The sequence below is a fragment of the Phyllobates terribilis genome, unplaced genomic scaffold (assembly GCF_046119375.1).
Source record: "Phyllobates terribilis strain yellow unplaced genomic scaffold, ASM4611937v1 Scaffold_3__8_contigs__length_932513732, whole genome shotgun sequence".
Taxonomy (NCBI): domain Eukaryota; kingdom Metazoa; phylum Chordata; class Amphibia; order Anura; family Dendrobatidae; genus Phyllobates; species Phyllobates terribilis.
In genome coordinates, this window is record NW_027362763.1 from 675,907,813 (window position 1) to 675,934,477 (window position 26,665).

Genomic DNA, 26,665 nt, shown 5'->3' on the forward strand with positions numbered 1-26,665 from the left:
AGACACATAAAATGCATGTACGCTAATGTCAGAAGCCTCACCAACAAAATAGAGGAATTAGAATTAATTTTGTTGGAAAATAATGATGACATGGTGCGGATATCTGAGACATGGCTGGACGAGAGCAATGACTGGGCAGTTAATTTACAGGGCTATAGTCTGTTCAGAAATGACCGCACAAACAAGCGAGGGGGGGGTGTTTGTTTATTTGTAAAATCATCCTTAAAACCCATATTGCGGGAGGATATATGTGAAGCTAATGGAAATGTAGAGTCTCTGTGTTAGGAGGGCGGTTGCAGACAACTTTAATAAAATGGAACGCAACCGACCCTGGGGTCCGCGATGCAGTCTGGTGGGCTGCTGCCGAACACTTTCCAGGTGGAAAGCAACCAACTTAAATGAGAACCCTTCCGTGTTATAGCACACGGCAACGGGTATAGCGGTACGCTCTATCTACGTTAACCGCTTAAAGAAATTAACCCTTCAGTGTTAAAGCACACGGAACGGGTAATGCGGTACACTCAATTACGTTAACCGCAAGGATGCTACACAGTAGGAATTGGCGCTAATGTGTGGGTGAGATTCCCACTGGGTACACGTGCACTCAGCCGGCGTGCTACCGGTCTGAGAAGACACGCTCTAAATAGCTTACAGGCGGTGTCGGGAGTACGGCGTCTGCAGACGGAACGGGGTGTAAGGCGAACCCCCTTGTCTGAGACAACTGTCAGCCTAAGCTACCTGCCTCCCTCCAGCTAAGGCTGCCTACCCCAGCTAACCTGTCAGCTTAAAGGTTTGGCTCTTCAAGGAGCTCAATAATAAAACGTGCTCACCACAACTACTAGCTCAAATGATCTGAGCGCGCAGCCATGTTTGTGGGCGGGCCTTTTAAAGACTAAGCCCTGCCCAGCTATGCGCCATTGGTGACGTTACCCGTGGACCAATCAGGCGATGCCAGGTCACTGGGTCAGGTGGGTGCCAACCCACCAATCATGATCTGCCAGGTCACGGACATGCTCAGTGCGGCGAATCCTGGACTTAGACTCCACAAGCCCCTCGGCAGCCTATGCTTAACACTGCTAGGCACAAATACCTGGGAGACAATCTGCACGGCTTGTGGAGCAGCTAGGCGTTGGGGCTGACAATGATGCTGAGCAGCATCAGCCCTGGCTGGCCTGAAATGGGAGACCACAGAAGGTCCTGGACCCATTTCAAATCCAGCCACAGACCGACGCTTAACATTCTCCCCCCTTCTAACATCCCCTCCACTTGATGCTCGTTTTCCTCCATGAGCCGGGGGGCTAGAATGTGGTCCACCGGATCACAAAGAGGATTCATGGAACCGTGACCCCTCCGGTGTACAGGGTACCCCTTTTTAACGCGGGGAGCAGCATGACAACAAGTGACAACCGGTTCTCTATGTGTGGAATCTTTCACGGGTGACAGATGGAAAAGACCCGCCGGTCTCTGGTGGAAAGATTTATCTCTCGCACTGACGGGACACGCGAGAACAAAGTCCTTGACGTCCTGACGCCACCGGGGCCACCAATAGGAGCGTTGAAGGAACTTAGTGGTACGTTTGACCCCCAGGTGGGCTCTGAGCTTAGGGGCATGAGCCCAGGAGAGCACCATATTCCGTAGATTAGGGGAAACAAACGTCCTCCCTGACAGAACCAGGTTGGAGGACACTGCAGCCACCCTCTCCTCCTGACAGTTCTTTACGACATAATCTGAAAAGACCCGAGTCCTGGAGACAGACAAGGAATCTGTACCGGGTGTCGCAATGATAGGAGGATCAGAGACTACCCTCCGGGTGACTTTGACCAAACACTGAGATGCACAATTCTCATTCCAAGAAGAAATTGTCCCCGTATTCCAGTCAATGTGTGGAGTATGATAACGTAACCAGGGGAGACCCAATAACACCTCGTCTAATCCACCGGGAATAATAAGAAATGAGATATCCTCCCGGTGGCCCTGAGGAAATGACATGGTGAGAGGAATCGAATGGTGGGTGATTTGCACATCCAGGAGTGGACCATTGGCAACACTAATGTTCATTGGTCTAGAGAATAACTCAACAGGGATGGCATGTCTCTGGGCAAATGTAGATGATAACAAATTGCCATCAGCACCAGAGTCCACCCACGCCTTGGAAGTAACTGCAGAATTACCAAAGGACAATGTCACATTATAAGATAATTTGGAGGAAGAAGTCCCGGAATTTAATACACCTCCTCCAACGGTGGTAAGGCCTACTCGTTTTACTGACTGCTTGGAACCCTTATTTACGGGGTGCTCCAAGAGATGAGCAGGTCGGGAATGAGAGGGACTAGACTCAGTCTGGGTTATATCCATGGCCTCAGGCTCCGGGTCGAGAGTCTTGGGTTTGGGTCTAAAGATGGATTGTGCCAACAGATATTGAGGACTGGCAACCTCCAGCTCTAACTTGTGTTCCGCATGACGCAAGTCTATACGGTCAGTGAGAGATATTAACTCCTCTAGAGAGGCTGGAATCTCTCTGGTAGATAAAGCATCTTTAATATGCCCAGCCAGACCCTTCAAGAACACCGGGATAATCGACCGCTTAGACCAATCCAGTTCAGCCGCTAGGGTTCTGAACTGGATGGCATAGTGGCTGGCGGTGGCCGAACCCTGGACCAACGCAAGAAGCTTAAGAGCCGTATCATGTGTGACCTGAGGACCCAGGAAAACACTTTTTAGGGTCTTAAGGAAAAGACCCGCATTTACTACGACCAGGTCGTTCCGCTCCCATAGAGGAGTAGCCCACTCCAGAGCCCTGTGAGAAAGTAGTGAGATGATATATCCTACTTTGGCTCTTTCGGAGGGGAACCGTGCCTCCATCATTTCCAAATGAATGGAGCATACATTAATAAAACCCCTGCAGAGTTTACTATCTCCAGAAAATTTCTCCGGGAAAGCAAAACTGGGTAATGGGGCACTTGCAGTGGTTGCAGTATTCACCGCTGTCGAGATAATAATATTGGCTGCAAGAGTAGCTGCCTGGGTCGCTACTGCAGTGATATCAGCGACCGGGACAGCTTGTTCCAGAGATTTAAGTCTGGCATCCAGTTGCTGTATAAACCGCTGCAGTTGTTGATTGTCGGCCATGTTCGGCAAGACCCTGGCGCTCAGATACTGTTAGGAGGGCGGTTGCAGACAACTTTTATAAAATGGAACGCAACCGACACTGGGGTCCGCGATGCAGTCTGCTGGGCTGCTGCCGAACACTTTCCGGGTGGAAAGGAAAGCAACCAACTTAAATGAGAACCCTTCCGTGTTATAGCACACGGCAACGGGTATAGCGGTACGCTCTATCTACGTTAACCGCTTAAAGAAATTAACCCTTCAGTGTTAAAGCACACGGAACGGGTAATGCGGTACGCTCAATTACGTTAACCGCAAGGATGCTACGCAGTAGGAATTGGCGCTAGTGTGCGGATGAGATTCCCGCTGGGTACACGTGCACTGAGCCGGCGTGCTACCGGTCTGAGAAGACACGCTCTAAATAGCTTACAAGCGGTGTCGGGAGTATGGCGTCTGCAGACGGAACGGGGTGTAAGGCGAACCCCAATGTCTGAGACAACTGTCAGCCTAAGCTACCTGCCTCCCTCCAGCTAAGGCTGCCTACCCCACCTAACCTGTCAGCTTAAAGGTTTGGCTCTTCAAGGAGCTCAATAATAAAGCGTGCTCACCACAACTACTAGCTCAAATGATCTGAGCGCGCCGCCATGTTTGTGGGCGGGCCTTTTAAAGGCTAAGCCCTGCCCAGCGACGCGCCATTGGTGACGTTACCCGTGGACCAATCAGGCGATGCAGGTCACCGGGTCAGGTGGGTGCCAACCCACCAATCATGATCTGCCAGGTCACGGACATGCTCAGTGCGGCGAATCCTGGACTTAGACTCCACAAGCCCTGTCTCCGTCGGCAGCCTATGCTTAACACTGCTAGGCACAAATACCTGGGAGACAATCTGCATGGCTTGTGGAACAGCTAGGCGTTAGGGCTGACAATGATGCTGAGCAGCATCAGCCCTGGCTTGCTTAAAATGGGAGACCACTGAAGGTCATGGACCCTTTTTGAATCCAGCCACAGACTGACGCCTAACACCGTTTGGGTGGAGATAAGGGGAGGGGAAAAAATAACAAATTACTGATAGGGGTTTGTTATGAGTCTCCAAAAATAATGGAAGCAGGGGAGAATATCTTTATAAAGCTAATAGATGATGCAGCACCTCAAGGAGAAGTCATTATTATGGGGGGCTTCAACTACCCTGTAATACATTGGGGGACAGAAACATGTAGTTCAAGCAAAGGAAATAGGTTTTTGACTACTATGAGAGACAATTACCTTTCACAACTGGTTCAGGACCCAACAAGAAGGGGGGCACTGCTAGACCTAATATTAAACAATAGGCCAGACCGCATATCAAACATACGAGTAGGGGGTCACTTGGGTAATAGTGATCACAAAATAATACGTTTTCAGGTCACCTTTAATAAGATGTGTAGTAGAGGGGTTACAAGGACACTAAACTTCGGGAAGGCAAATTTCCAACGGTTGAGAGATGATCTCAGTGCAATAAACTGGGACGATATCTACACAAAGCAAATGGGAGACATTTATTAGCATCCTGAATAGGACCTGTGCACAATATACACCCTATGGGAATAAACATGCTAGAAATAGGAGGAAACCACTATGGCTAAATAGAGCTGTAAGGGGCGCAATAAGTGACAAAAAGAAAAACATTTAGTGAACTAAAGCAAGTAGGTAGTGATGAGGCATAAATATAGAAAATTAATTAAAATTCTGTAAAAACCAAATCAAGGCAGCAAAGATTGAGGCAGAGAGAATCATTGCCAGAGAAAGTAAAAATAACCCCAAAATATTCTTTAACTACATAAATAGTAAAAAACTAAAAAAAGATAGTGTTGGCCCCCTTAAAAATAGTCTGGGTGAAATGGTGGATGAGGATGAGGAAAAAGCCAATATGCTAAATGATTTTTTTTCAACCGTATTTACACAAGAAAATCGCATGAGAGAAAACATGATTAGTGATGACAAGAATTCTCCATTAAATGTCACTTGCTTAACCCAGCAGGAAGTACGGCGGCGTCTAAAAATCACTAAAGTTGACAAATCCCCGGGCCCGGATGGGATACACCTGCGAGCAGGGTCGGACTGGGCTGGCGGGGTCCCGGGAATTTTCCCAGTGGGCCCCGCCCCCTGCTGCAGAGGAGAGGGGGAGAAGAGAATGAAAAAAAAAACCTGCGGTTTTAAGGGGCACGGGCCCTTTAAAAGCGCAGGCACAGTGTATGCAGGGACGCGCGCACGCGGCGTTCATTACCTGAACCACCGCGGTGCACGTCCCAGTGAAGCAGCTGGAGCTGCGCGTCTCCCTTTGCCGGCTGACGTATGATGTCATCGTCATGCGCCTGCTGTGAAGGAGGCGCGCAACTCAGCCGCCGGAGAAGGAGGACACCGCACGGGAGCGCTGGAAGGTAAGAAGTATCTATGTGTCTGTGTGTGTGTGTGTGTATATGTATATGAGTGGATGCAGAATGAGATGGGCCCCTGGCTGTACACACAAAGGGGGGCCCGGCTGGACACACAAAGGGGAGCCCTGGCTAGACACACAAGGGGGAACCCTGGATGGACACACAAGGGGAAGCCCTGGATGGACACACAAGGGGGACCCTGGCTAGACACACAAGGGGGGACCCTGGGAGGACACTCAAGGGGGAGCCCTGGCTGGACACTCAAGGGGGAGCCCTGGCTGGACACACAAGGGGGAACCCTGGCTGGACACACAAGGGGGAACCCTGGCTGGACACACAAGGGAGAACCCTGGCTGGACACAAATGGGGGAACCCTGGCTGGACACACAAGGGGGAGGCCCAGCTGGACACACAAGGGGGGAGGCCCGGCTGGCCAGCTGGGCAAACAAGGGGAGGGCCCAGCTGGGCACACAAGGGGGTGCCCTGGCCGGACACACAAGGGGGAACCCTGGCTGGACACAAAAGGGGGAACCCTGGATGGACACACAAGGAGGAACCCTGGCTGGACACAAAAGGGGGAACCCTGGCTGGACACAAAAGCAGGAACCCTGGCTGGACACACAAGGGGGGTGGCTCGGATGGACACACAAGTCGGGAGGCCCGGCTGGCCGGCTGGGCACACAAGGGGGGGCCAGCTGGGCACACAAGGGGAGCCCTGGCCGAACACTCAAGGGGGAACCCTGGCCGGACACTCAAGGGGGAACCCTGGATGGACACACGAGGGGGGAGCCCGGCTGGACACACGAGGGGGGGCTGGCTGGATACATTAAGGGGGGGAGCCTGGCTGGACACATAAGTGGGGGGAGCCTGGCTGGACACAAGGGGGGGAGCCTGGATGGACACATAAGGGGGGGAGCCTGGCTGGACACATAAGGGGGGAGCCTGGCTGGACACATGGGAAAGGGGGGCAGGATGGGATATATGGGAGGGCAGGCTGGACACATGGAGGCCAGGATGGATATGTGGGGGGGATGGATATATGGGGGGCCGGATATATGGGGGGCGGGGCAGGCTGGACACATGATGGCGAGGATGGATATGTGGGGGGGCAGGCTAGACACATGGGGGGCTATGATAAATATGTGGGGGGGCAGGCTCGATACATGTGAGCTAGGATAAATATATGGAGGGGCCACGCTGGACATATGGGGGCCAGAAGGGATATATGTGGGGGTGTCAGGATGGATATATGCAGGGGGGAAGGGCAGGATGGATATATGAGGGGGCAGGCTGCACATATGGAGGCCAGGATGGATATATGGGGGGGCAGGCTGGAAACATGGAGGCCAGGATGGATATATTTGGGGGGCAGGCTAGACACGTGGAGGCCAGGATGGATATGTAGGGGGGCAGGCTGGACACATGGAGGCCAGGATGGATATATGGGGGGCAGGCTGGACACATGGGGCTTTAGGACGGATATATGGGAGGGGGCAGGCTGGAGACATGGAGGCCAGGATGGATATATGGGGGGGAAGGCTGGAAACATGGAGGCCAGGATGGATATATTGGGGGGGGCAGGCTGGACACATGGAGGCCATTACAGATATATGGGGGGCAGGCTGGAAACATGGAGGCCAGGATGGATATGTGGGGGGGGCAGGCAGGCCACATGGGGGACTAGGATGGGTATATGGGAGGGGCAGGCTCGATAAACGTGGGCTAGGATAAATATATGGAGGGATCATACTGGACATATAGGGGCCAGAAGGGATATATGGGGGGGTGTCAGGATGGATATATGCAGGGAAGAGGGGGCCAGGATGGATATATGGGGGTGCCAGGCTGAACAAGGGACTTAATTACTGTTTGGGGCCAGATTGAGGAACATACTTTATTAGTTTATGGTGGCCAGTGGGGAACATTATTATTTTAGAGTCCAATTAGGGACATTATTACTTCTGTAACATAATTTCCTTTTTAGGAAATTGTTTTCCATGGGATGGGACAAAACAGGGCTCCTGTTACTGTGCAGGGCGGCACTATATCGCTTTTTTTCTTCAACTGGTGTAATGTAGATGACTCGCCCCCTGGGCCGTGGGGCACCCGGAGCCGGATCTCTCTGTGTAATGCTGGAGGTTGTAGTCTCCGTGGCGGCGACCCGGTTCCGTGGCTCAGGGCGGTCAAACCAGTGGCGGATCTGTTTATTTGGGTTTTGATGTTTAAGTGTCCGACTACGCCACCCGTGGATTGCGGTCACTGAGAACCGCAGCTGAGGGGCAGACCACTGAGGCTGATGTTGTGTGCGCAGCAGAGGGTAGTATAACTCCCCACGGGAGGAGTATAGCCTCAGGGCAGTGAGTGTAGATGATGGGGGTGATGGTGCGCGGGAGCAACAGTAATGACTCAGAGTCCAGTGATGCAGTCCAAGGTCTTTACTCAAAGTTTTACACTCCAAGACAATTCTGCCGGCAATGGCTTCCCACGTCGTGCTGTGCTCACCAGGCGAGGGGCTCAGCCGACTCCCAGGTACCTTTGGAGTGCTTTTCAGAACCCCCTTAGTGTGTCCTTTCTCTGGCCTGTCGTACCCCACAAGTGACCACGTTTCTGTCCAGCTGCCTAGGGCCTTGGCGGGCAAACGTATGTTCCGTTTCCCTGGGTCCTATGTGGTGCTTTCCTAACAGGTGTAGTGAGGGGCTGTGACACGTGCAATGCCACAGCCTCCGGTTTCTAGCTGAGGGTAGTTGCTCTCCTCCACTAGCTGAGGGATCCGGATCCCTTACTTGGCCTGACCCCCTACTCTGGTAGCGGCGGGCGTATGGTGGCGACTGGCCCGTCCGTACCCCTGGGGTCCCTTCACTCCACTCCTGGAGTCTCCTTCTCTTCTCTCCTCTCTCCTTTTCAGGGCTCAGGCCTTGTGACTAGGCCTGCCCGCGGAGCAGAGCTCATACAGAGCCTCTGCTCCAGTCACTTCTCTCTAAGCTCAGCCCTGACTCTAAGATGGTGCCCACCTTATATACTCCTTTTCCTAGTGCACCCTGGATCTACTCTCCCCACCCACACACTACCAGGTTCCCCCTTTCTAGGTGTTCCCTCCCCACTCCAGCCAGGGACAGGGACTGTCATGCTCTCTTAGGAGCATATCGGTCGCCCTGTCCCCCGGAAATGTGGTGTAGTGCATGTGGGTGTTAGGGTCCTGTGCCACACTCCATCCTTACCTGAAAGTGAGATATCACACCTCTGCGTGAGATGCAATACCTCTGTAGCGACCAAACCCTCGGGGCGCTACATAGAAGTCGGGGGGGAGTGGGAATATTCTCTAGAAGAGATCAGTTATTGATAACTGTGTGTTATTTTCTGCAGAGATGATTCCTGGCTGGAAGAAGTGATGGCCGTCTGTGCCAGATGGAGAAGAAAAGTGAAGATGAAGGACTTCACCTAGAGACATCACTGGTGAGTCAGTGTGTTACATGTACACTTACACTACACACGTGGTCAAAATTGTTGGTACCCCTCGTTTAATGAAAGAAAAACCCACAATGGTCACAGAAATAACTTGAATCTGACAAAAGTAATAATAAATTAAAAATCTATAAAAATGATCAAATGAAATTCAGACATTGCTTTTCTGCTTCCACAGAATTTAAAAAAAAATTAAACTGATGAAATCGGCCTGGACAGAAATGATGGTTCTTCTTAACTTAATATTTTGTTGAACAACCTTTTGAGGCAATCACTGCAATCAAACGATTCCTGTAACTGTCAATGAGACTTCTGCACCTCTCGACAGGTATTTTGGCCCACTCCTCATGAGTAAACTGCTCCAGCTGTCTCGTGTTTGAAGGTTGCCTTTTCCAGACGACATGTTTCAGCTCTTTCTAAAGATGCTCAATAGGATTTAGGTCAGGGCTCATAGAAGGCCACTTCAGAATAGTCCAATGTTTTCCTCTTGGCCATTCTTGGGTGTTTTTAGCTGTGTGTTTTGGGTCATTATCCTGTTGCAAGATCCACACTGGGCAGCACATTTCTCTCTAGAATCCCTTGATAGTCTTGAGATCTCATTGTACCCTGCACAGATTCAAGACACCCTGTGCCAGATGCAGCAGACCAGCCCCAGAACATAAAAGAGACTTCTCCATGTTTCACAGTAGGGACAGTGTTCTTATCTTGATATGCTTCATTTTTCCATCTGTGAACATAGAGCTGATGTGCCTTGCCAAAAACTTCCATTTTTGTCTCATCTGTCCATAGGACATTCTCCTAGAAGCTTTGTGGCTTGTGAACATGTAGTTTGGCTAATTCCAGTCTGGCTTTTTTATGATTTTTTTTCAACAATGGTGTTCTCCTTGGTCGTCTCCCATGAAGTTCACTTTAGATCAAACAACGACGGATGGTGTGATCTGACACTGATGTTCCTTGAGCTTGAAGTTCACCTTTAATCTCTTTAGAAGTTATCCTGGGCTCTTTTGTTACCATTCATATTATCCGTCTCTTTGATTTGTTATCAATTTTCCTCCTGCGGCCACGCCCAGGGAGGTTGGCTACAGTCCCATGGATCTTAAATTTCTGAATAATATGTGCAACTGTAGTCACAGGAATATCAAGCTGCTTGGAGATGGTCTTATAACCTTTACCTTTAACATGCTTGTCTATAATTTTCTTTCTAATCTCCTGAGACAACTCTTTCCTTTGCTTCCTCTGGTCCATGTTGAGTGGGGTACACACCATGTCACCAAACAGCACAGTGAGTATCTGTAGCCCTATATACAGGCCCACTGACTGATTACAAGATTGTAGACACCTGTGATGCTAATTAGGGGACACAACTTGATTTAACATGTCCCTTTTGTCACATTATTTTCAGGGGTACCATCATTTCTGTCCAGGCCTATTTCATGAGTTTAATTTTTTTTTAAATTCTGTGGAAGCAGGGTTGAAAAGCAATGTCTGTCTTTCATTTGTTCATTTTCATAGATTTTTAATTTATTATTACTTTTGTCAGATTCAATTTTTTTCTGTGACCATTGTGGGTTTTTCTTTCATTAAACGAGTGGTACCAACAATTTTGACCACGTGTGTATATAGTATATACAGAGCTCCTGTGTATGTCACTGGTGATTACTGTATTACCTATACACTATATACAGAGCTCCTGTGTATAATATCACTGGTGATCCCTGTGTTACCTGTACACTGACACTATTTACAGAGCTCCTGTGTATAATGTCGCTGGTGGTAATAACAGTGTTGTTAGTATTGTGGTTTGTATTCATGATCAGTATTGTACTATTTGGTCACTTTGAGGTGGTAATATATGGTCTGGTCATGGTGTGGCCATATTTGTCCCTTGTATGTGGTATTATTCGGTCACTATGTGGTGGTAATATGTGATCTAGTCATGGTGTAGCGATATTTGTCCCTTTTGTATGTGGTATTATTGGTGTTGATATAGTGGACTGTGTTGTGTATGGCGGTCATTTTGTTCTCTCTGGCTTTCATTATCACCTCTATGCTGACGACACACAGATCTACCTCTCTGGACCCGATATCACCTCCTTACTAACCAAAATCCCACAATGTCTGTCTGCTATTTCATCCTTCTTCTCTGCTAGATTTCTAAAACTTAACATGGACAAAACAGAATTCATCATCTTTCCGCGATCTCATTCAACCCCCCCAACTGACCTATCCATCATAGTCAATGGCTGCCCACTCTCCCCAGTCCGTCAAGCTCACTGCCTTGGGGTAACCCTGGACTCTGAACTCTCCTTCAAACCACATATCCAAGCCCTTTCCACTTCCTGCCGACTCCAACTCAAAAATATCTCCCGGATCCGCACATTCCTCAACCATGAATCTGCAAAAACACTAGTGCACGCCCTCATCATCTCCCGCCTTGACTACTGCAACCTCCTGCTCTGTGGCCTCCCCTCTAACACTCTTGCACCCCTCCAATCCATCCTAAACTCTGCTGCCCGACTAATCCATCTGTCCCCCCGCTATTCCCCGGCCTCTCCTCTCTGTCAATCTCTTCACTGGCTCCCCATTGCCCAGAGACTCCAGTTCAAAACCCTAACCATGACATACAAAGCCATTCACAACCTGTCTCCTCCATATATCTCTGACCTAGTCTCCCGCTACATACCTGCACGCAACCTCCGATCCTCACAAGATCTCCTTTTCTACTCCCCTCTAATCTCCTCCTCCCACAATCGCATACATGATTGCTCCCATGCTTCCCCCCTACTCTGGAACTCTCTACCCCAATACATCAGATTCTAGTCGACTGTGGAAACCTTCAGAAAGAGCCTGAAGACCCACCTCTTCCGACAAGCCTACAACCATCAGTAACCACCGCTCCACCATACCGCTGCACGACCAGCGCTACCCTCACCTGCTGTACCCTCACCCATCCCTTGTAGACTGTGAGCCCTCACGTGCAGGGTCCTCGCTCCTCCTGTACCAGTCGCCGTCAAATTGTGTTCAAGATTATTGTAATTGTTCTTGTATGTATACCCCTTCTTCACATGTAAAGTGCCATGAAATAAATGGCGCTATAATAAATAATAATAAATAATAATAATATTAACTAGGAAAATATTTTTTTCCATTAGGAGTGGCTGCCAAAACCAGGAATGGTTGATAAATGCAGAATTGGTGACTTGTTTCTATTAGCTCTTTCTCTGATTGTTCATCACCTGATTTTGGCTCCCACTCCTGAGAAAAAATACTGATCGAATACTGACCAAATACTGATAGTGGGGCCGTGGCCATAGCGATTAAATACTTGGACCAGAGTGGCAGAGATGCATTTACAGGGGTTCTCCGGTGAAAACAAGTAATCACCTCTCCACAGGATCATTGATCATATTGATTGGTGGGGGTCTGACTGCTTGCACACACCGGCAGAATGTGGAGCTTTTCTCCCCATTAGACTGGAGCGGCATGTGAGATGCGACCACTGATCCATTCATTCGCTCAGTGGCTGTGAGCGCTGCTCTTTTTTGCAAGTCTCTAAGAGAATGAATAGAGCTGCGGTCAGACGTCCCACCTGTCGCTGCATTTTAAAATAGGGATAAGTGTCCTGTCAGGGATGATACTTCCCCATTCTTCCGATAGGTGCGTTTTCCAATGTTCGGACACAAATGCTCAATAAGTGATCACCTATCCTGTAGAGCCCATGGATCTTTGATAACTTGTTTTAACTAGTGTTGAGCGAGTATGTTCTGTTCCGAGTATGCTCGGGCCGAGCTCCGAGTATTTACAGCTGCTCGGTGATATGTTTGAATCGCTCCCGTGTGCATGATTTGCAACTGTTTGACAGCTTTATTACATGTGAGGAATGTGTAAGAAATAGACATTCCTCACATGTAATAAAACTGTCAAACAGTCGCAAATCATGCACACGGGAGCGATTCAAACATATCACCGAGCAGCTATAAATACTCGGAGCTCGGCCCAAGCATACTCGGTGAAAGGGTTAACAGAACATACTCACTCAACACTAGTTTTAAGCAAAGAAGCCCTTTAATGCAAACATGTACATCCCAGTTAGTGTCGCACAGCAGATGTGCAGGAGCCGCCAGTCAATGCTCCACTATAACAGGGATAGCGGATAACAGATATTTGCATATTGCTGTAGGTGGGCCCCTAAAGTTAATTTCCCCTGTGGGCCCCAGACACCCCAGTCCGACCCTGCAAGGAGAACACCCATTGTTGAAAAAAAATCATAAAAAAGCCAGACTGGAATTTGCCAAACTACATGTTGACAAGCCATAAAGCTTCTGGGAGAATGTCCTATGGACAGATGGGACAAATATGGAAGTTTTTAGCAAGGCACATCATCTCTATGTTCACAGACGGAAAAATTAAGCATATCAAGAAAAGAACACTGTCCCAACTGTGAAACATGGTGGGGGCTCTGTTATGTTCTGGGGCTGCTTTGCTGCATCTGGCACAGGGTGTCTTGAATCTGTGCAGGGCACAATGAAATCTCAAGACTATCAAGGGATTCTAGAGAGAAATGTGCTGCCCAGTGTCAGAAAGCTTTGTCTCAGTCGCAGGTCATGGGTCTTGCAACAGGATAATGACTCAAACACACAGCTAAAAACACCCAAGAATGGCTAAGAGGAAAATATTGGACTATTCTGAAGTGGCCTTCTATGAGCCCTGACCTAAATCCTATTGAGTATCTTTGGAAAGAGCTGAAACATGCCGTCTGTGGAAGCCGGGTTGAAAAGCAATGTCTGACTTTCATTTGTTCATTTTCATAGATTTTTAATTTATTATTACTTTTGTCAGATTCAAATTATTTCTGTGACCATTGTGGGTTTTTCTTTCATTAAACGAGGGGTACCAACAATTTTGACCATGTGTGTAATTATATATGTGACGCGCCCCCTGGGCCGTGGGGTACTCGGCAGCCGGGCCTTATGGCTGCTTGCGGGGAATATCACGGTGGCTGGCCCAGGATAGGCACACACACAATAGTTCACTTCAGTACCTTTACTGGTGGTGTTTCAGACACGATCCAGGGCACTGTAGGGTGAAGGGTGCATATCAGGACTCTCCAGTGAGCGGGTGTGGGGCCTCCTGTTTCTTGCCTTTCCTTGATAAGTTTCTGACCTGCCTGGAGCTAGGCCTAACTTGGTTTCTGTCTTGCACCTGCTGATCCTGTGGTAGGGCCTTCTGTTGGAGTACGCACTCCCTGGTCTCCGGGGCCTCCGTGACTCCTGACCCTAGTATAACAGTCAGCGTTTGGTATTCCTGGGACATGTAGTTCGCCAGGGGTTCCGGTTGTTTCTGTTGGGTGTGATGAATTCCTGCAGATGCGGACCCGGTGTCCGGTATATGTTTTTGGGGTGAGCGGGTAAAGCTCCTCTGCCCCCTATGTTGCTCTCTTACTCCACTCGCCTTCGGCCGCGCTCGGGGCCCTCACTAGGCTTCACACGGGCAGTTGGCCTCGCTACTCTTTACCGCTCTTATGGCGTCAGCACGCCTTTGGCTCACTAACCTGAGCTCTATGAGTCTGGACTGGGCTTCACTGCAGGCTAGCAACTGCAGGAGCTGGAACTGGCTCTGTCCCCTGAGGTAACTGTTCTCTAGACCGTAGACTCCAGACTCCACAGACTGACTCAGACTCCAGACTGACTGCCTAACTCCACCCTCCAGTATATATATCGCTATCCGGGCTCCCTCTGGTGGTCTGAGGTGGTAGGGTGGAGGTGTGTGAATGCTATGAGTGCCTCTTGTGGAGGAATCCGTCCATGCATCCCTCCGGGATCTGTGGCACCTACGCGCAGCAGGGCACCACATATGTATTAGCTGGGTATCTCCTGTATCTAATAATATATGTACACCTGGTATTACCTGGTTATCTCCTGTATCTAATAATATAGGTACACCTGGTATTACCTGGGTATCTCCTGTATATAATGATATATGTACAGCTGCTATAACCTGGGTATGCTCTGTATATAATGATATATGTACTTTACAGCTGGTACAAGTTGGTATAACCCGGGTATTTTTGCACTGATATGACACATTGTTCTTCGGTCGTGGTGTGGCGCCCCTGAGGGTTCGGTCGCCACAGGGGGGTACTGCATCTTGTCAGGAGGTGTGTCTCCTCTCCCAGGTAAGGATGGTACACCTGTCAGGACCCCAACTCAACACTACACACTCCTGTCCTATGGGGGGCTAATATGCACCAGAGTGCTGCCCCAGCAGATAATAGAGAGGGGTAACCAAAGTTAGGGGGAACCATGTAGTGGGTGAGGGTGAAGGACGCACCATTAGGTTACACTTCTAGTTTCATATATAATAGACAGCCATCTTAAGTTCAAGGTTCTTTGATTTTGGTCTTCACCGCTGAACGTGGCTTTCTGTGATAGAACCTGCAGCCTGTTGAAGACGCACGGTCCTCGTACTCTGGCCTTGAGGCGAGGAGCGGGTGAGAGTTAACGGTTGTCTCTACCCGGTCAAGGTCCCTACTTGAGAAGGCCTGGAGGGGAGAAAAGTAGAAGAGCTCTACAGGCAAAAGGATCCCAGGGAATACGGACGGAGCGGCATACGCCAGCTGTACTCTCCATTCTGGCCTAGTCAGAGGGACTCCTGCTGCAAAAGGGGTACCGGCCCCCGATATCTGACTTTGTTACTTCATGTCTCAGTCGGAGAAGCCCTGAGGCTAAGTGGATCCCACCGGGTGACGGATGAAACAGAATTGCCGCCGTACCCTTGTTCTGTGTATAGCCAGAGGGAGACCCAGCCTTGTAACACGCATCGCACACGGACAGGACAGGTCCAAGGGAGAGAGTTTAGGAACACGCGGAGGTGCGGGGGTCCTGATTGAAGCACCTGAACTACCGGGGTGTGCCGGACCCTCTTCTCTGGTGGCCGCAGCAAGCCGTGAAGAGCAAGGAGAAGCCTTGCAGCTGACTTCAACCAATGTGAGTAAAGCTTGGAAGACTGCATCCATTGCCTCCGGTCCTTTATTGCAGCGCGACACCACACCACACCACTGTACCCTACTACTACTCCCCTCATCCTCCTGCTTCCTCTGCCCTGAGGCCCTGCTCCGTCTGTGGGGAGTAGTAATACCGTCGGCTGCCACAACATCCCGCCTCAGAGGACTGCAAGCATCGCTGGTGGAGCATCACCAGACACCACAGGTGGCGTAGTCGAATTAACCACTCATCCTAAGTAGCCCATATTTTTAATGTGTGCGCCCTGGGCACAGACCGGGCCAAGGCAGCGACTGCATCCCCTCTCAACCACTGGCCTGTCGTCCGAGTACACCTTTCCCAGGGCGGGCCTGCGCTACCGAGTAGTGGGTCACACATAAATGGCGTAGTCGGCAGGATTGCGTGACCGCAGCAACGGAAAATGTGATCCCCATTGCCAGCGGGTATTACGCGCCTTTACAACAGACTGTCTTTAACACTCAAGATGGCGCCCGCCCAAGAAGAACGGACGCCATTGTGTGCAAAAAGGACAACCACCCAGCACCTCCCATCGTGGGACAGGCTTCCCCTATGGCGCCAAAAGTGCAGACCACCCCTTGCATTAGAGACTGTCCGCATGGTAGTGTCCGTCAACACGGATGGGATGTCCCAAGGAGTGCCAGTCAGCCAGCCGCCCTGGAGCCGCCCCAAAAGAAGGAGGAGGAAGAAAAAACTAGGTGTGGCCGCAACAGTCCCTGACACTCCACACCCAGCAGCAAGGATGGAAGCAGCACAGGAGAGTTGCTCCAATGCCGCCCCACCAACTGCTGCCCCGCTCGGGATACGGGGAATACGTCTAACCCCGGAGGAGGCCGAGTTCCTCCGTGTGGAGTCGCAGAACCTGACCAGGAGGGTCGCGGAGGCCCAGCGTACGGTGTCCGCAGCGTGGAGAGAGGAGATGCTGCAGAAGATCCGGTCCCGCCGCCAAGGAGCTGCAATCCAAGTCAGCGGAGCAGCAACCCAGGAGGAGGGAGCCTCGAAGGCAGCGTGCAGCCCAGGACGGGGTAAGCAACAAGCCCCTGTCCCGGCTGCGAGACGCACAGAGGCCTTAGTGGATCTTATGCCGGCACCCCTATCCCCGGGCGCCGTGAAATGGGAGAAGATTTTTGCCCCAGAGCTGGAGGCCCACGTAGCAGTTAGCGGCGGAGGCCTGCAATGCCTCCCAACTCCCAGTTCAGGAGAGTCTGTGCTAATGGGGGAAATTACCAACGACCCCAACCCGGACTGGTCCGCGTCACCGGAGGACCCGCAGCAGCCTCTGTTAACGCCGCTGCCAGCGCCACTGGTTACCTGTCCGGCGGCGGAGGAGATGGCCTGGGACGACCAGGAGGGGGACTTAATGGGCTTCCCCCAGGAGACCCTTGCAGAAGAGCGGCGGAGGAAGGACTTCTGCCGCAAGGAGCTCCTCCAGCTGGATAAGGAGCGGCGGGAGAGGCGCATCCGCTGCGAGCGCCTCGAGGTACGCGCCAAAGCCGCCAAGTCTAAGGCCCACCAGGAGTAGGCCGTGCATCCAAGCCCCAGAGAGGAAGGGGTGATCGTCCATTTCCACCAGGAGGCGGGATGGGGCTTCATCAGGAGTCCCCAACTCTCCCAGGACGTCGTTGTGAGCCGCAGAGACGTCGAGCCCCATCTGCGGAGAGATCACCCTAGCCGGAGTCTCTACCCGGGTGACTTGGTATCATACACCCGTCATCACGGGGTGTGTCGCTGGTACGCCCTTGATGTACACCGCGTATTCCAGGGAGAGGCCCCTGCGCACCTGCCGGTAGGGGACCGGTCTGGCTCTGTGGGCAAGAACGAGCCTTTCCCAAAATGGAGGTACTTGGACTGAGCGGCCCCCGGAGGCTGTAGCTTTAAGTTGTTTAATGCCATGTTAATTATGTTTTTCCTCCCGGATATAGAGACATTTGTCCCTGCGGACTTGCAGTAGACAGACTCTGTTTGTATATAGTTATGCATCCCTTTAGGTGCTCCCTATTGGTTTTATGCAAAAACCACCTCTACTTCTACCTCAGACCTCAGAAGCAAAACCTGTCTGGAGTGGCTCTCCTGGAGGTCCAACACAGGATCTCCATGTCCTGCAGCCACCCCAGGGCCTACGTTGAGGGTTTGGGACAGGTCCCTCTTGCTGCTGAACTGACTTCTTTTCTACTGCATTTTCTATTAATCTGTCTACTTGCACAATGTCTCTTTGGTCTTTTATACTTTTGTACTATTTATATTGCAACGTTCAAGAATCCGAACCTCCCATAAAGAGAAGATTGTTATTGGTTAAAAAGCATATATAAAAAGTCTGTACCATGCTTTGCTCTCTTTGCAGCCCACGGACGTGCTGTGTTTCACCAGGGGGGAATGTGGTGCCCCTGAGGGTTCGGTCGCCACAGGGGGGTACTGCATCTTGTCAGGAGTTGTGGTGTATCCTCTGCTAGGTAAGGATGGTGCACCTGTCAGGACCCCAATTCAACACTCAACACTACACACTCCTGTCCTATGGGGGGCTAATATGCACCAGAGTGCTGCCCCAGCAGGATAATGGAGAGGGGGAACCAAATTTAGGGGGAACCATGTAGTGGGTGAGGGTGGAGGACGCACCATTAGGTTACACTTCTAGTTTCATATATAATAGACAGCCATCTTAAGTTCAAGGTCTTTTGATTGTGGACCTTCACCGGTGAACGTGGCTTTCTGTGATAGAACCTGCAGCCTGTTGAAGACGCACGGTCCTCGTACTCTGGCCTTGAGGTGAGGAGCGTGTGAGAGTTAACGGTTGTCTCTACCCGGTTAAGGTCCCTACTTAAGAAGGCCTGGAGGGGAGCAAAGTAGAAGAGCTCCACAGGCAAAAGGATCCCAGGGAATACGGACGGAGCGGCATACGCCAGCTGTACTCTCCATTCTGGCCTAGTCAGAGGGACTCCTGCTGCAAAAGGGGTACCGGCCCCCGATATCTGACTTTGTTACTTCATGTCTCAGTCGGAGAAGCCTGGAGGCTAAGTGGATCCCACCGGGTGACGGACGGAACGGAATTGCCACCGTACCCTTCTTCTGTGTATAGCCAGAGGGAGACCCAGCCTTGTAACACGCACCGCACACGGACAGGACAGGTCCAAGGGAGAGAGTTTAGGAACACACGGAGGTGCGGGGGTCCTGATTGAAGCACCTGAACTACCAGGGTGTGCCGGACCCTCTTCTCTGGTGGCCGCAGCAAGCCGTGAAGAGCAAGGAGAAGCCTTGCAGCTGACTTCAACCAATGTGAGTAAAGCTTGGAAGACTGCATCCATTGCCTCCGGTCCTTTATTGCAGCGCGACACCACACCACACCACTGTACCCTACTACTACTCCCCTCATCCTCCTGCTTCCTCTGCCCTGAGGCCCTGCTCCGTCTGTGGGGAGTAGTAATACCGTCGGCTGCCACAACATCCCGCCTCAGAGGACTGCAAGCAGCGCTGGTGGAGCATCACCAGACACCACAGGTGGCGTAGTCGAATTAACCACTCATCCTAAGTAGCCCATATTTTTAATGTGTGCGCCCTGGGCACGGACCGGGCCAAGCCCGCGACTGCATCCCCTCTCAGGGAGGGCTGACGCTACCGAGTAGTGGGTCACACAGTGGACATTCCTGTGATCCTTATCACTGCGCCATCTATCGTGTGTGAACAGGCCGCGGTGATATGAATGGGCGTTGATTGAAGTCAGTCATGGAAAACATGAACTATGTGGTTGGGACTGAACTCACCCTGAACCCGCTCCCTTCTCCTGGACCTTCACTCTGTGGGCTGCGCTGCGACAGGGGAAGGGTTGGAGAACCAAGGAAGGAAAGGAAAAGACTTAAAATAACCTTGTGTTCTGTGGTGACAGATTGGGAGGCAGGGGACAATTAGGTGAAAGGGGTCGATGCAATCCCAACTTATGTATCAGCATAGCTCTCCACCAAGAGGACGGTATACTGGTAGGGACCCAAGAGAGGACCCTCTTGCTATTCTGGCCTCTGAGCACAGGGAGAAGATGCCTCTGTGGGAAGGAATCCTATAAAGTCGCATTTAGTTTGAATTTAGTGTCATAAATTAGTTGATAACGTGCGGAAAACCCACATGTTGTAAAAATAAGATCTCTGCTGAGGTGTCGTCTGAAAGCAATGGAGGTGTCTGAGCCTGTGGCTCCCCAATTATCAATATAAAGACCACCTGTTGGCTAGGATTTCCAAATGGCCATTTGAGCTCATCCTTTTTTCCCAAGAGGTGGTTGACCAGGAAAATTTTGGACTGGCTTTACACCATGCATCCCATCATTTTTTTGGGCATTTTGTTGACTATCACAATGATTGGAGCCAGAAGGTTTTGATCACAAGGATAAAGTCCTCATTCACAGCCTGAGAGCTCCTGGGGTGCAGCAAGTTTCTACAGGACTAGATAGGAATGCCCGGAGATTTCCTGAGCCTCTTATTCTCAGCAGTGGTGGGGATCGGAAAATTGGGCGTCTACCAGGCAAATTTTTATGGATGGTTTAATAGACAGGTAATATTTTTCCATTCAAATGATAATGCCTTAGACAGGGTTACCCCATGAAGACAAACCCTGTCTGGATGTCATACAGGGGGGTCATCCACTTGACTTTCTACTGTTAGGTTGAATGGAGAGACATTGATAAGCGGAGATCTCATATGGCTGCTGAACACTTCTCCCTGTGATAAAGACTAATTTTTACGGGGTTTAGTAGGAAAACCCTCGGGGCTAAATTATTCCGTTTGTCTGATGGGCTAACCCTGATCATTCATACAAGGCAGGACATCATAACAAGAGCTATTCTGCCAAGAAAGAATTATAGCCTGGGAGTCACCCCATCCGTTTAGAGATTGGGGGTCCCTTCACACCTGTAGCAAATCAAAGGCTAATGTGGAACCCCTGTTCTCCCAAACAGAATATATCTTAAAGCGGTGCTCATCAGATAAATGACAAATGTCATGGATCTGCCATAAATGTCTATAGTTGGAATACTCCTTTAAAGTCTGATGGAAGAAAAACATGGCTGATCAGAATATCTGTGTAATACTCATACAGATCAGTATAAACATCTATTTATAAGGGAAATACTATATATATTGTAATGCAATAAACACAATTCATAAGCAGGGTAGTATATAGATCACCATATGAGTATATATATATATATATGAACTATTATAAGCTCAAAAAATACTACCACATAATGGACTGAATACGCTCCATCGTCAGAAAGGGTATACAAAACAAAAAAAGAGAAAAAAAGACGAAACCAGAGCCTCAAATTATAAACATATTAAATTCATAAGTTTATTATAAATATGCATACAACAGACAAGGGGGTAATGTGTGCAAAATATGCGAAGTATAAAATATCCCACCCCACATGACACCACTTAACGACAGATCCTCAATTGCGCAATTTAAAACGCAACATATCCATATTCATTAATAATTCGGCTAAATGATTGCACCTATTAGTGACTACTGCCCTTTACTACCTCCTTCCCTTCGTCAGGGGGCCCCTTATCTTTCCCTGTGACTGCCTAGTGACCTTTGGTATGTACATCACTACCATACTATGAATGATTAGAGATTGGAATTGGAGGTAGTAAAGGGCAGTAGTCACTAATAGGTGCAATCATTTAGCCGAATTATTAATGAATATGGATATGTTGCGTTTTAAATTGCGCAATTGAGGATCTGTCGTTAAGTGGTGTCATGTGGGGTGGGATATTTTATACTTCGCATATTTTGCACACATTACCCCCTTGTCTGTTGTATGCATATTTATAATAAACTTATGAATTTAATATGTTTATAATTTGAGGCTCTGGTTTCGCATATTGTAATGCAGCAGCTTGCTAGCATTACTGTAAATGGTCCAGGATGTGTTTACCGGACCATGTACCTTCCCCTTTAACTGACTGATCACATGACTGTGACATCACACAGGTCCTGTGTGCACAGTAAAGCTCTGCACACATGACTGGGACAGCACACAGGACCTATACACACAGCTGACTGATCACATGACTTTGACATCAGCAAGGTCCTGTCAGTATGTGGCTGTCTGTGCACAGCATTTATAAATCCTGCTTAATTTGAGACAGGTGTGTTCGGTGTGAGAGGCGTGAGGCCTGTTCCCCATGTGTGTGGGATACCGTGATACCGTGAAGCCTGGCAGCCTGAAGGCAAAGACTGGATCCTGTGCGGATGCTAGTGGCCTTGGAAGGCAGCGGCTTTGGAGTGAAGCCTGGTACCTGAAGGGTCGAGCCTGGATCCTGTGTGGATGTCAGTGGCCTTTGAGGGAACGACGGCTGGAGACCCCCACCTGGGAAGCCGCAGAGCCACAGTGGTGGCAGAGTAACGGACTGAGACAGCTAAACCCGGCAAAGGTAATACCCTGTGCTATATGGACATTGTGATATGAACATTGCTATTATTACCTTGCCGTAAGCTGTAACCTGGAGCAAGTGGGCCGGTGTGCCACTTGGCTCATGAATAATGTAGATATGTGTGTCGGCGTGCCACGGAGTTGGACCCGATGAACTGTGTGGACTTGTGGTTTATGCCGAAGTAATAAACTGCATTGTGGTGAAAAACGTAAAGACATTGCACGTGTAGCATTGATTGACGCAGCGAAGCGAGTTACCCCCAGTATGATGACTAGCGCTGCCTTACATAATATATATATATATATATACAATTCAAGCTGAGGTTACATACTGTATATAAATGACAGTAATATAACACTATTACAATACTGCACCCCTGTATATAACCCTGGGGTTCCACCACCTTCTGTACTAAATATTCTGTAATGATACATTATAGACTCAGATACACGTCTGCTAGATATTAATTGAATTTTTTATTAGCTTCATACAAGATATCACATGTAGAAGTTCCCACCAGTCATGTGGGGCAATAGTCATGTGGCCCTGAAGATGGGCCCCGGACTCACGGAGAGTCATCCGTCAGCGCTGAGGAGAGGAAAAACCCCCGGTGGAGGAAACCTCTAGGGAACCATGGCTGAGGGACTGCCCTTCCCTTGGGCGATGCTGGATGATGGCAGCTTGTGCTGTAGATCGGGGTGGATGCAGCAGAAGATTCACTTTTTTCTGTGATGACATCTGACTGCAGAAAGTAATGAGAACAGAGACCGAGCCCGGAATCTGCCTCGTCCTGAAGTGCGGCTCCTCTGCTCCTGACATGGCGGCCGCCACATCATTGACTTCTTATAGCCATCACCTCCAGCTGTACCCCGTCTTCTTAGTGGGACTCCAGCTCCCTTATAGTGATCTGTAGAAAAAGGAAACAGAACTGATCGTGGAGCAACCGAATATTACATATCAGAGACGTTCACATGATTTACTCCTGTGGTCACTGCCGCACAGTACACTCCTCTTACCCTTGATTATATTTGGTCCATGGTGAGTACACCGACACTTGTTTCTGAAATAAGTAAAAAAAATGAATATTAGACACCCTAATAATGGCAGCACGCCTCCTCCTATAATATTTATTGTGATGTCATTGAGGAGATGCTGACATCAAAGTTCCATGGATGTTGTAACATCACAGCCATAACCTAGGTAAGAACAAAATGAGCATATACCATGCATAAGTACAGGTGCATCTCACTAAATTAGAATATCATCAAAAAGTTAATTTATTTCAGTTCTTCAATACAAAAAGTGAAACTCCTATATTATATAGAGTCATTACACACAGAGTTATCTATTTCACGTGTTTATTTCTGTTAATGTTGATGATTATGACTTACAGCCAATGAAAACACAAAAGTCATTATCTCAGTAAATTAGAATACTTTATAACAACAACTTGAAAATTGTTTTTTAAAATTGGAAATGTCCTACTGAAATGTCTGTTCAGTAAATGCCCTCAATACTTGGTCGGGCTCCTTCTGCATCAATTCCTGCATCAATGCGACAATGTGGCATGGAGGCGATCAGCCTGTGGCACTGCTGAGGTGTTATGGAAGCCCAGGTTGCTTTGATAGCAGCCTTCAGCTCGTCTGCATTGTTGGGTTTGGTGTCTCTCACCTTCCTCTTGACAATACCCCATAGATTCTCTATAATAGATTCTCTATGGGGTTAAGGTCAGGCGAGTTTGCTGTCTGGTGTAAACCAGGTATTGGTACTTTTGGCCTTGTGGACAGGGGCCAAGTCCTGCTGGAGAATGACATTTCCATCTCCAAAAAGCTTGTCGGCAGAGGGAAGCATGAAGTGCTTGAAAATGTCCTGGTAGAAAACTGCGCTTGATAAAACACAGTGGACCTACACCAGCAGATGACATGGCCCCCAAACCATGACTGATTGTGAAAACTTCACACTAGACATCAAGCAGCTTGGATTGTGGCCTCTCCACTCTTCCTCCAGACTCTGGGACCTTGTGGAGTGTGTCAATGACTTCCTTCCGGACATCTGTCAAGTTAGCAGTCTTCCCCATGATTGTGGAGCCTACTGAAACAGACTAAGGGACTTTTGTAAATGCTTAGGAAGCCTTTGCAGGTGTTTTTTGTTAATTATTCTAATTTACTGAGATAATGACATTTGTGTCTTCATTGGCTGTAAGCCATAATCATCAACATTAACAGAAATAAACACTTGAAATAGATCACTCTGTTTGTAATGACTCTATATAATATTTGAGTTTCACATTTTGTATTGAAGAACTGAAATAAATTAACTTTTTGATGATATTCTAATTTAGTGAGATGCACCTGTAAATGGTAGTACAAGCGTCATCAAATGTGAAGGAGACCTAATGCATTGGCCAAAAATTGAATCCAGATCAACGTTTTGGAAAGCAGCTGTACTCCCCACTATACCACCAATACCTTCTTCCTCATAACAACCAATCTGAGCACAGATTTCATTGAACCAGAGCTGTTTAAGGATTGTAAGCTGTGCTCTGATTGGTTGCTATGGGTAAGAAGAACAGTTTTCGATAAATGAGGTCTACAGTCTTCTCATGGATGTAGCCCCTGTCACATGATTGTCCCACACATGTTCAACCCTGTAACAAGGAACTTACGTGATTTAGGGTTTGGTGAGGGCGTCCAATGCGATCCATCTCTGGGCCTGGATGTGACGGCCGGATTTACTCACTTCATGCTCCTTCTGAAATAAAAGTAAAAACAATGATCCGATGCCCCCAATAATGGCAGCACACCCTCATCATATTTATTGTGATGTCATCGAGGAGATGGTGACATGAAAGTTCCATGTACATTGTGACATCACAGCCATAACCTAGGTAAGAACAAAATGAGCAAATACCATCCAGAAGTTGAAAAATATTCTAAACCCTTTAAACAAGGAACTTACGTGATTTAGGGTTTGGTGAGGGCGTGTAATGCGATCCATCTCTGGGCCTGGATGTGACGGCCGGATTTACTCGCTTCATGCCTTTTCTGAAACAAAAAGTAAAAACTATGATTAAATGCCCCCGATAATGTCAGCACACCCCCATCATATTTATATATTCACTATATTGAGAGTATTATGGAAAGTCCATGGTTACTTACTGGTGCAGACAGGTCTGTGGTCCCGGGTCGTGTACGGTTGAAGGTCAGGGCGATCTCGTGGACCGTCATGGACTCTACATGCCGTTTATAGGCATGGAGTCACTTCCTGATCTTTTTGGGAAATGCGTTGATCCTGCCGGTCTGCAGGCAGGATATCAGATGAGTCCTCATCAGCCGATGCCGGAACTCTGCTCTGGGTTCACCGCCATCTGCCATAAGCTCGTAGGCAAACGCTATGGCGAATAAGCCACAGTCATAGCTGTTCTTCTGCTGATCCACATCGATAAATGTCAGATGTTTCAGGGGTTCTTCGACCACTTCACTGTACAGGTTGATAATCTGCTCACAGATGGACGGAGTCAGATTTCCGGAGTTGATGCTGTCGGCCACAAAGATTTGGCCATTTTTGTAGCAGGTGGTCAGCCAGTGCACCCTGTCCTCATCATAGTGGATTTGTACGGCATTCTTCAGTACACTGTACCCTGGCACTAGAAGAGCGCAGGGGGGCTGCAGGCCATCAAAACCCTCAAACTGACTCTGCAGCAGGTCCTGGGCCATGTTGATGATCTCGTCATCCAGGAAGCCTTCCCCCCCTTTGCTCAGCAGAATGGTTAACTGCTCTGGAGACAGGTTGTCCTCCTGCTTCCTGATATCGGGCATCTCCACTTGTGGGGTCTCCATCTCCGGGGTTACCTCTCTCAGTAGATCAGAAAGGTTTTCTGTAGCAGCTCTTTTGGCCGGTGGCAGCATCTCGGGCTGACTGTCCTCGGAGGTTGGTGCTTTTCTTTTTAGATTGTCGCGGGGTCTTGTTTGTAGCAGCCCCTCATGTGCATCTTGTGCACATTCTGGGCCCGCAAGATCCTCTCCACTTTCTGCAATGCTGGCAGTGGATTCAGTATCACCTACAATGTAGGTTGGGCTCTTCTCACCGCTGTCTTGGCTGATGACATGATCTTTACGTCTGGTTATAGCAACTGACCTGAAGCGCCTGACTGCTGAAATGGTGGCAGATTTCGTGGCCAGGAAGGAATCCTTCAGCAGTGTTCTCCAATTGCGATGGGACTTCCTGAATCGGGTCAGAAGGCTAAAGC

General features: G+C 49.1%; 1 protein-coding gene across 1 annotated transcript in view; it reads right to left on the reverse strand.

Annotated features, from left to right (window-relative positions):
* Positions 1-26,234, reverse strand: part of LOC141258611 (EH domain-containing protein 3-like) — a 36,601-nt gene extending 10,367 nt beyond the window's left edge. Inside the window, exon 1 of the mRNA XM_073673572.1 lies at positions 26,111-26,234. Coding sequence (XP_073529673.1) covers positions 26,111-26,234 — 124 coding nt within the window. The remainder of the gene's footprint in view (positions 1-26,110) is intronic.
* Between the last annotated feature and the right edge of the window lie 431 nt (positions 26,235-26,665).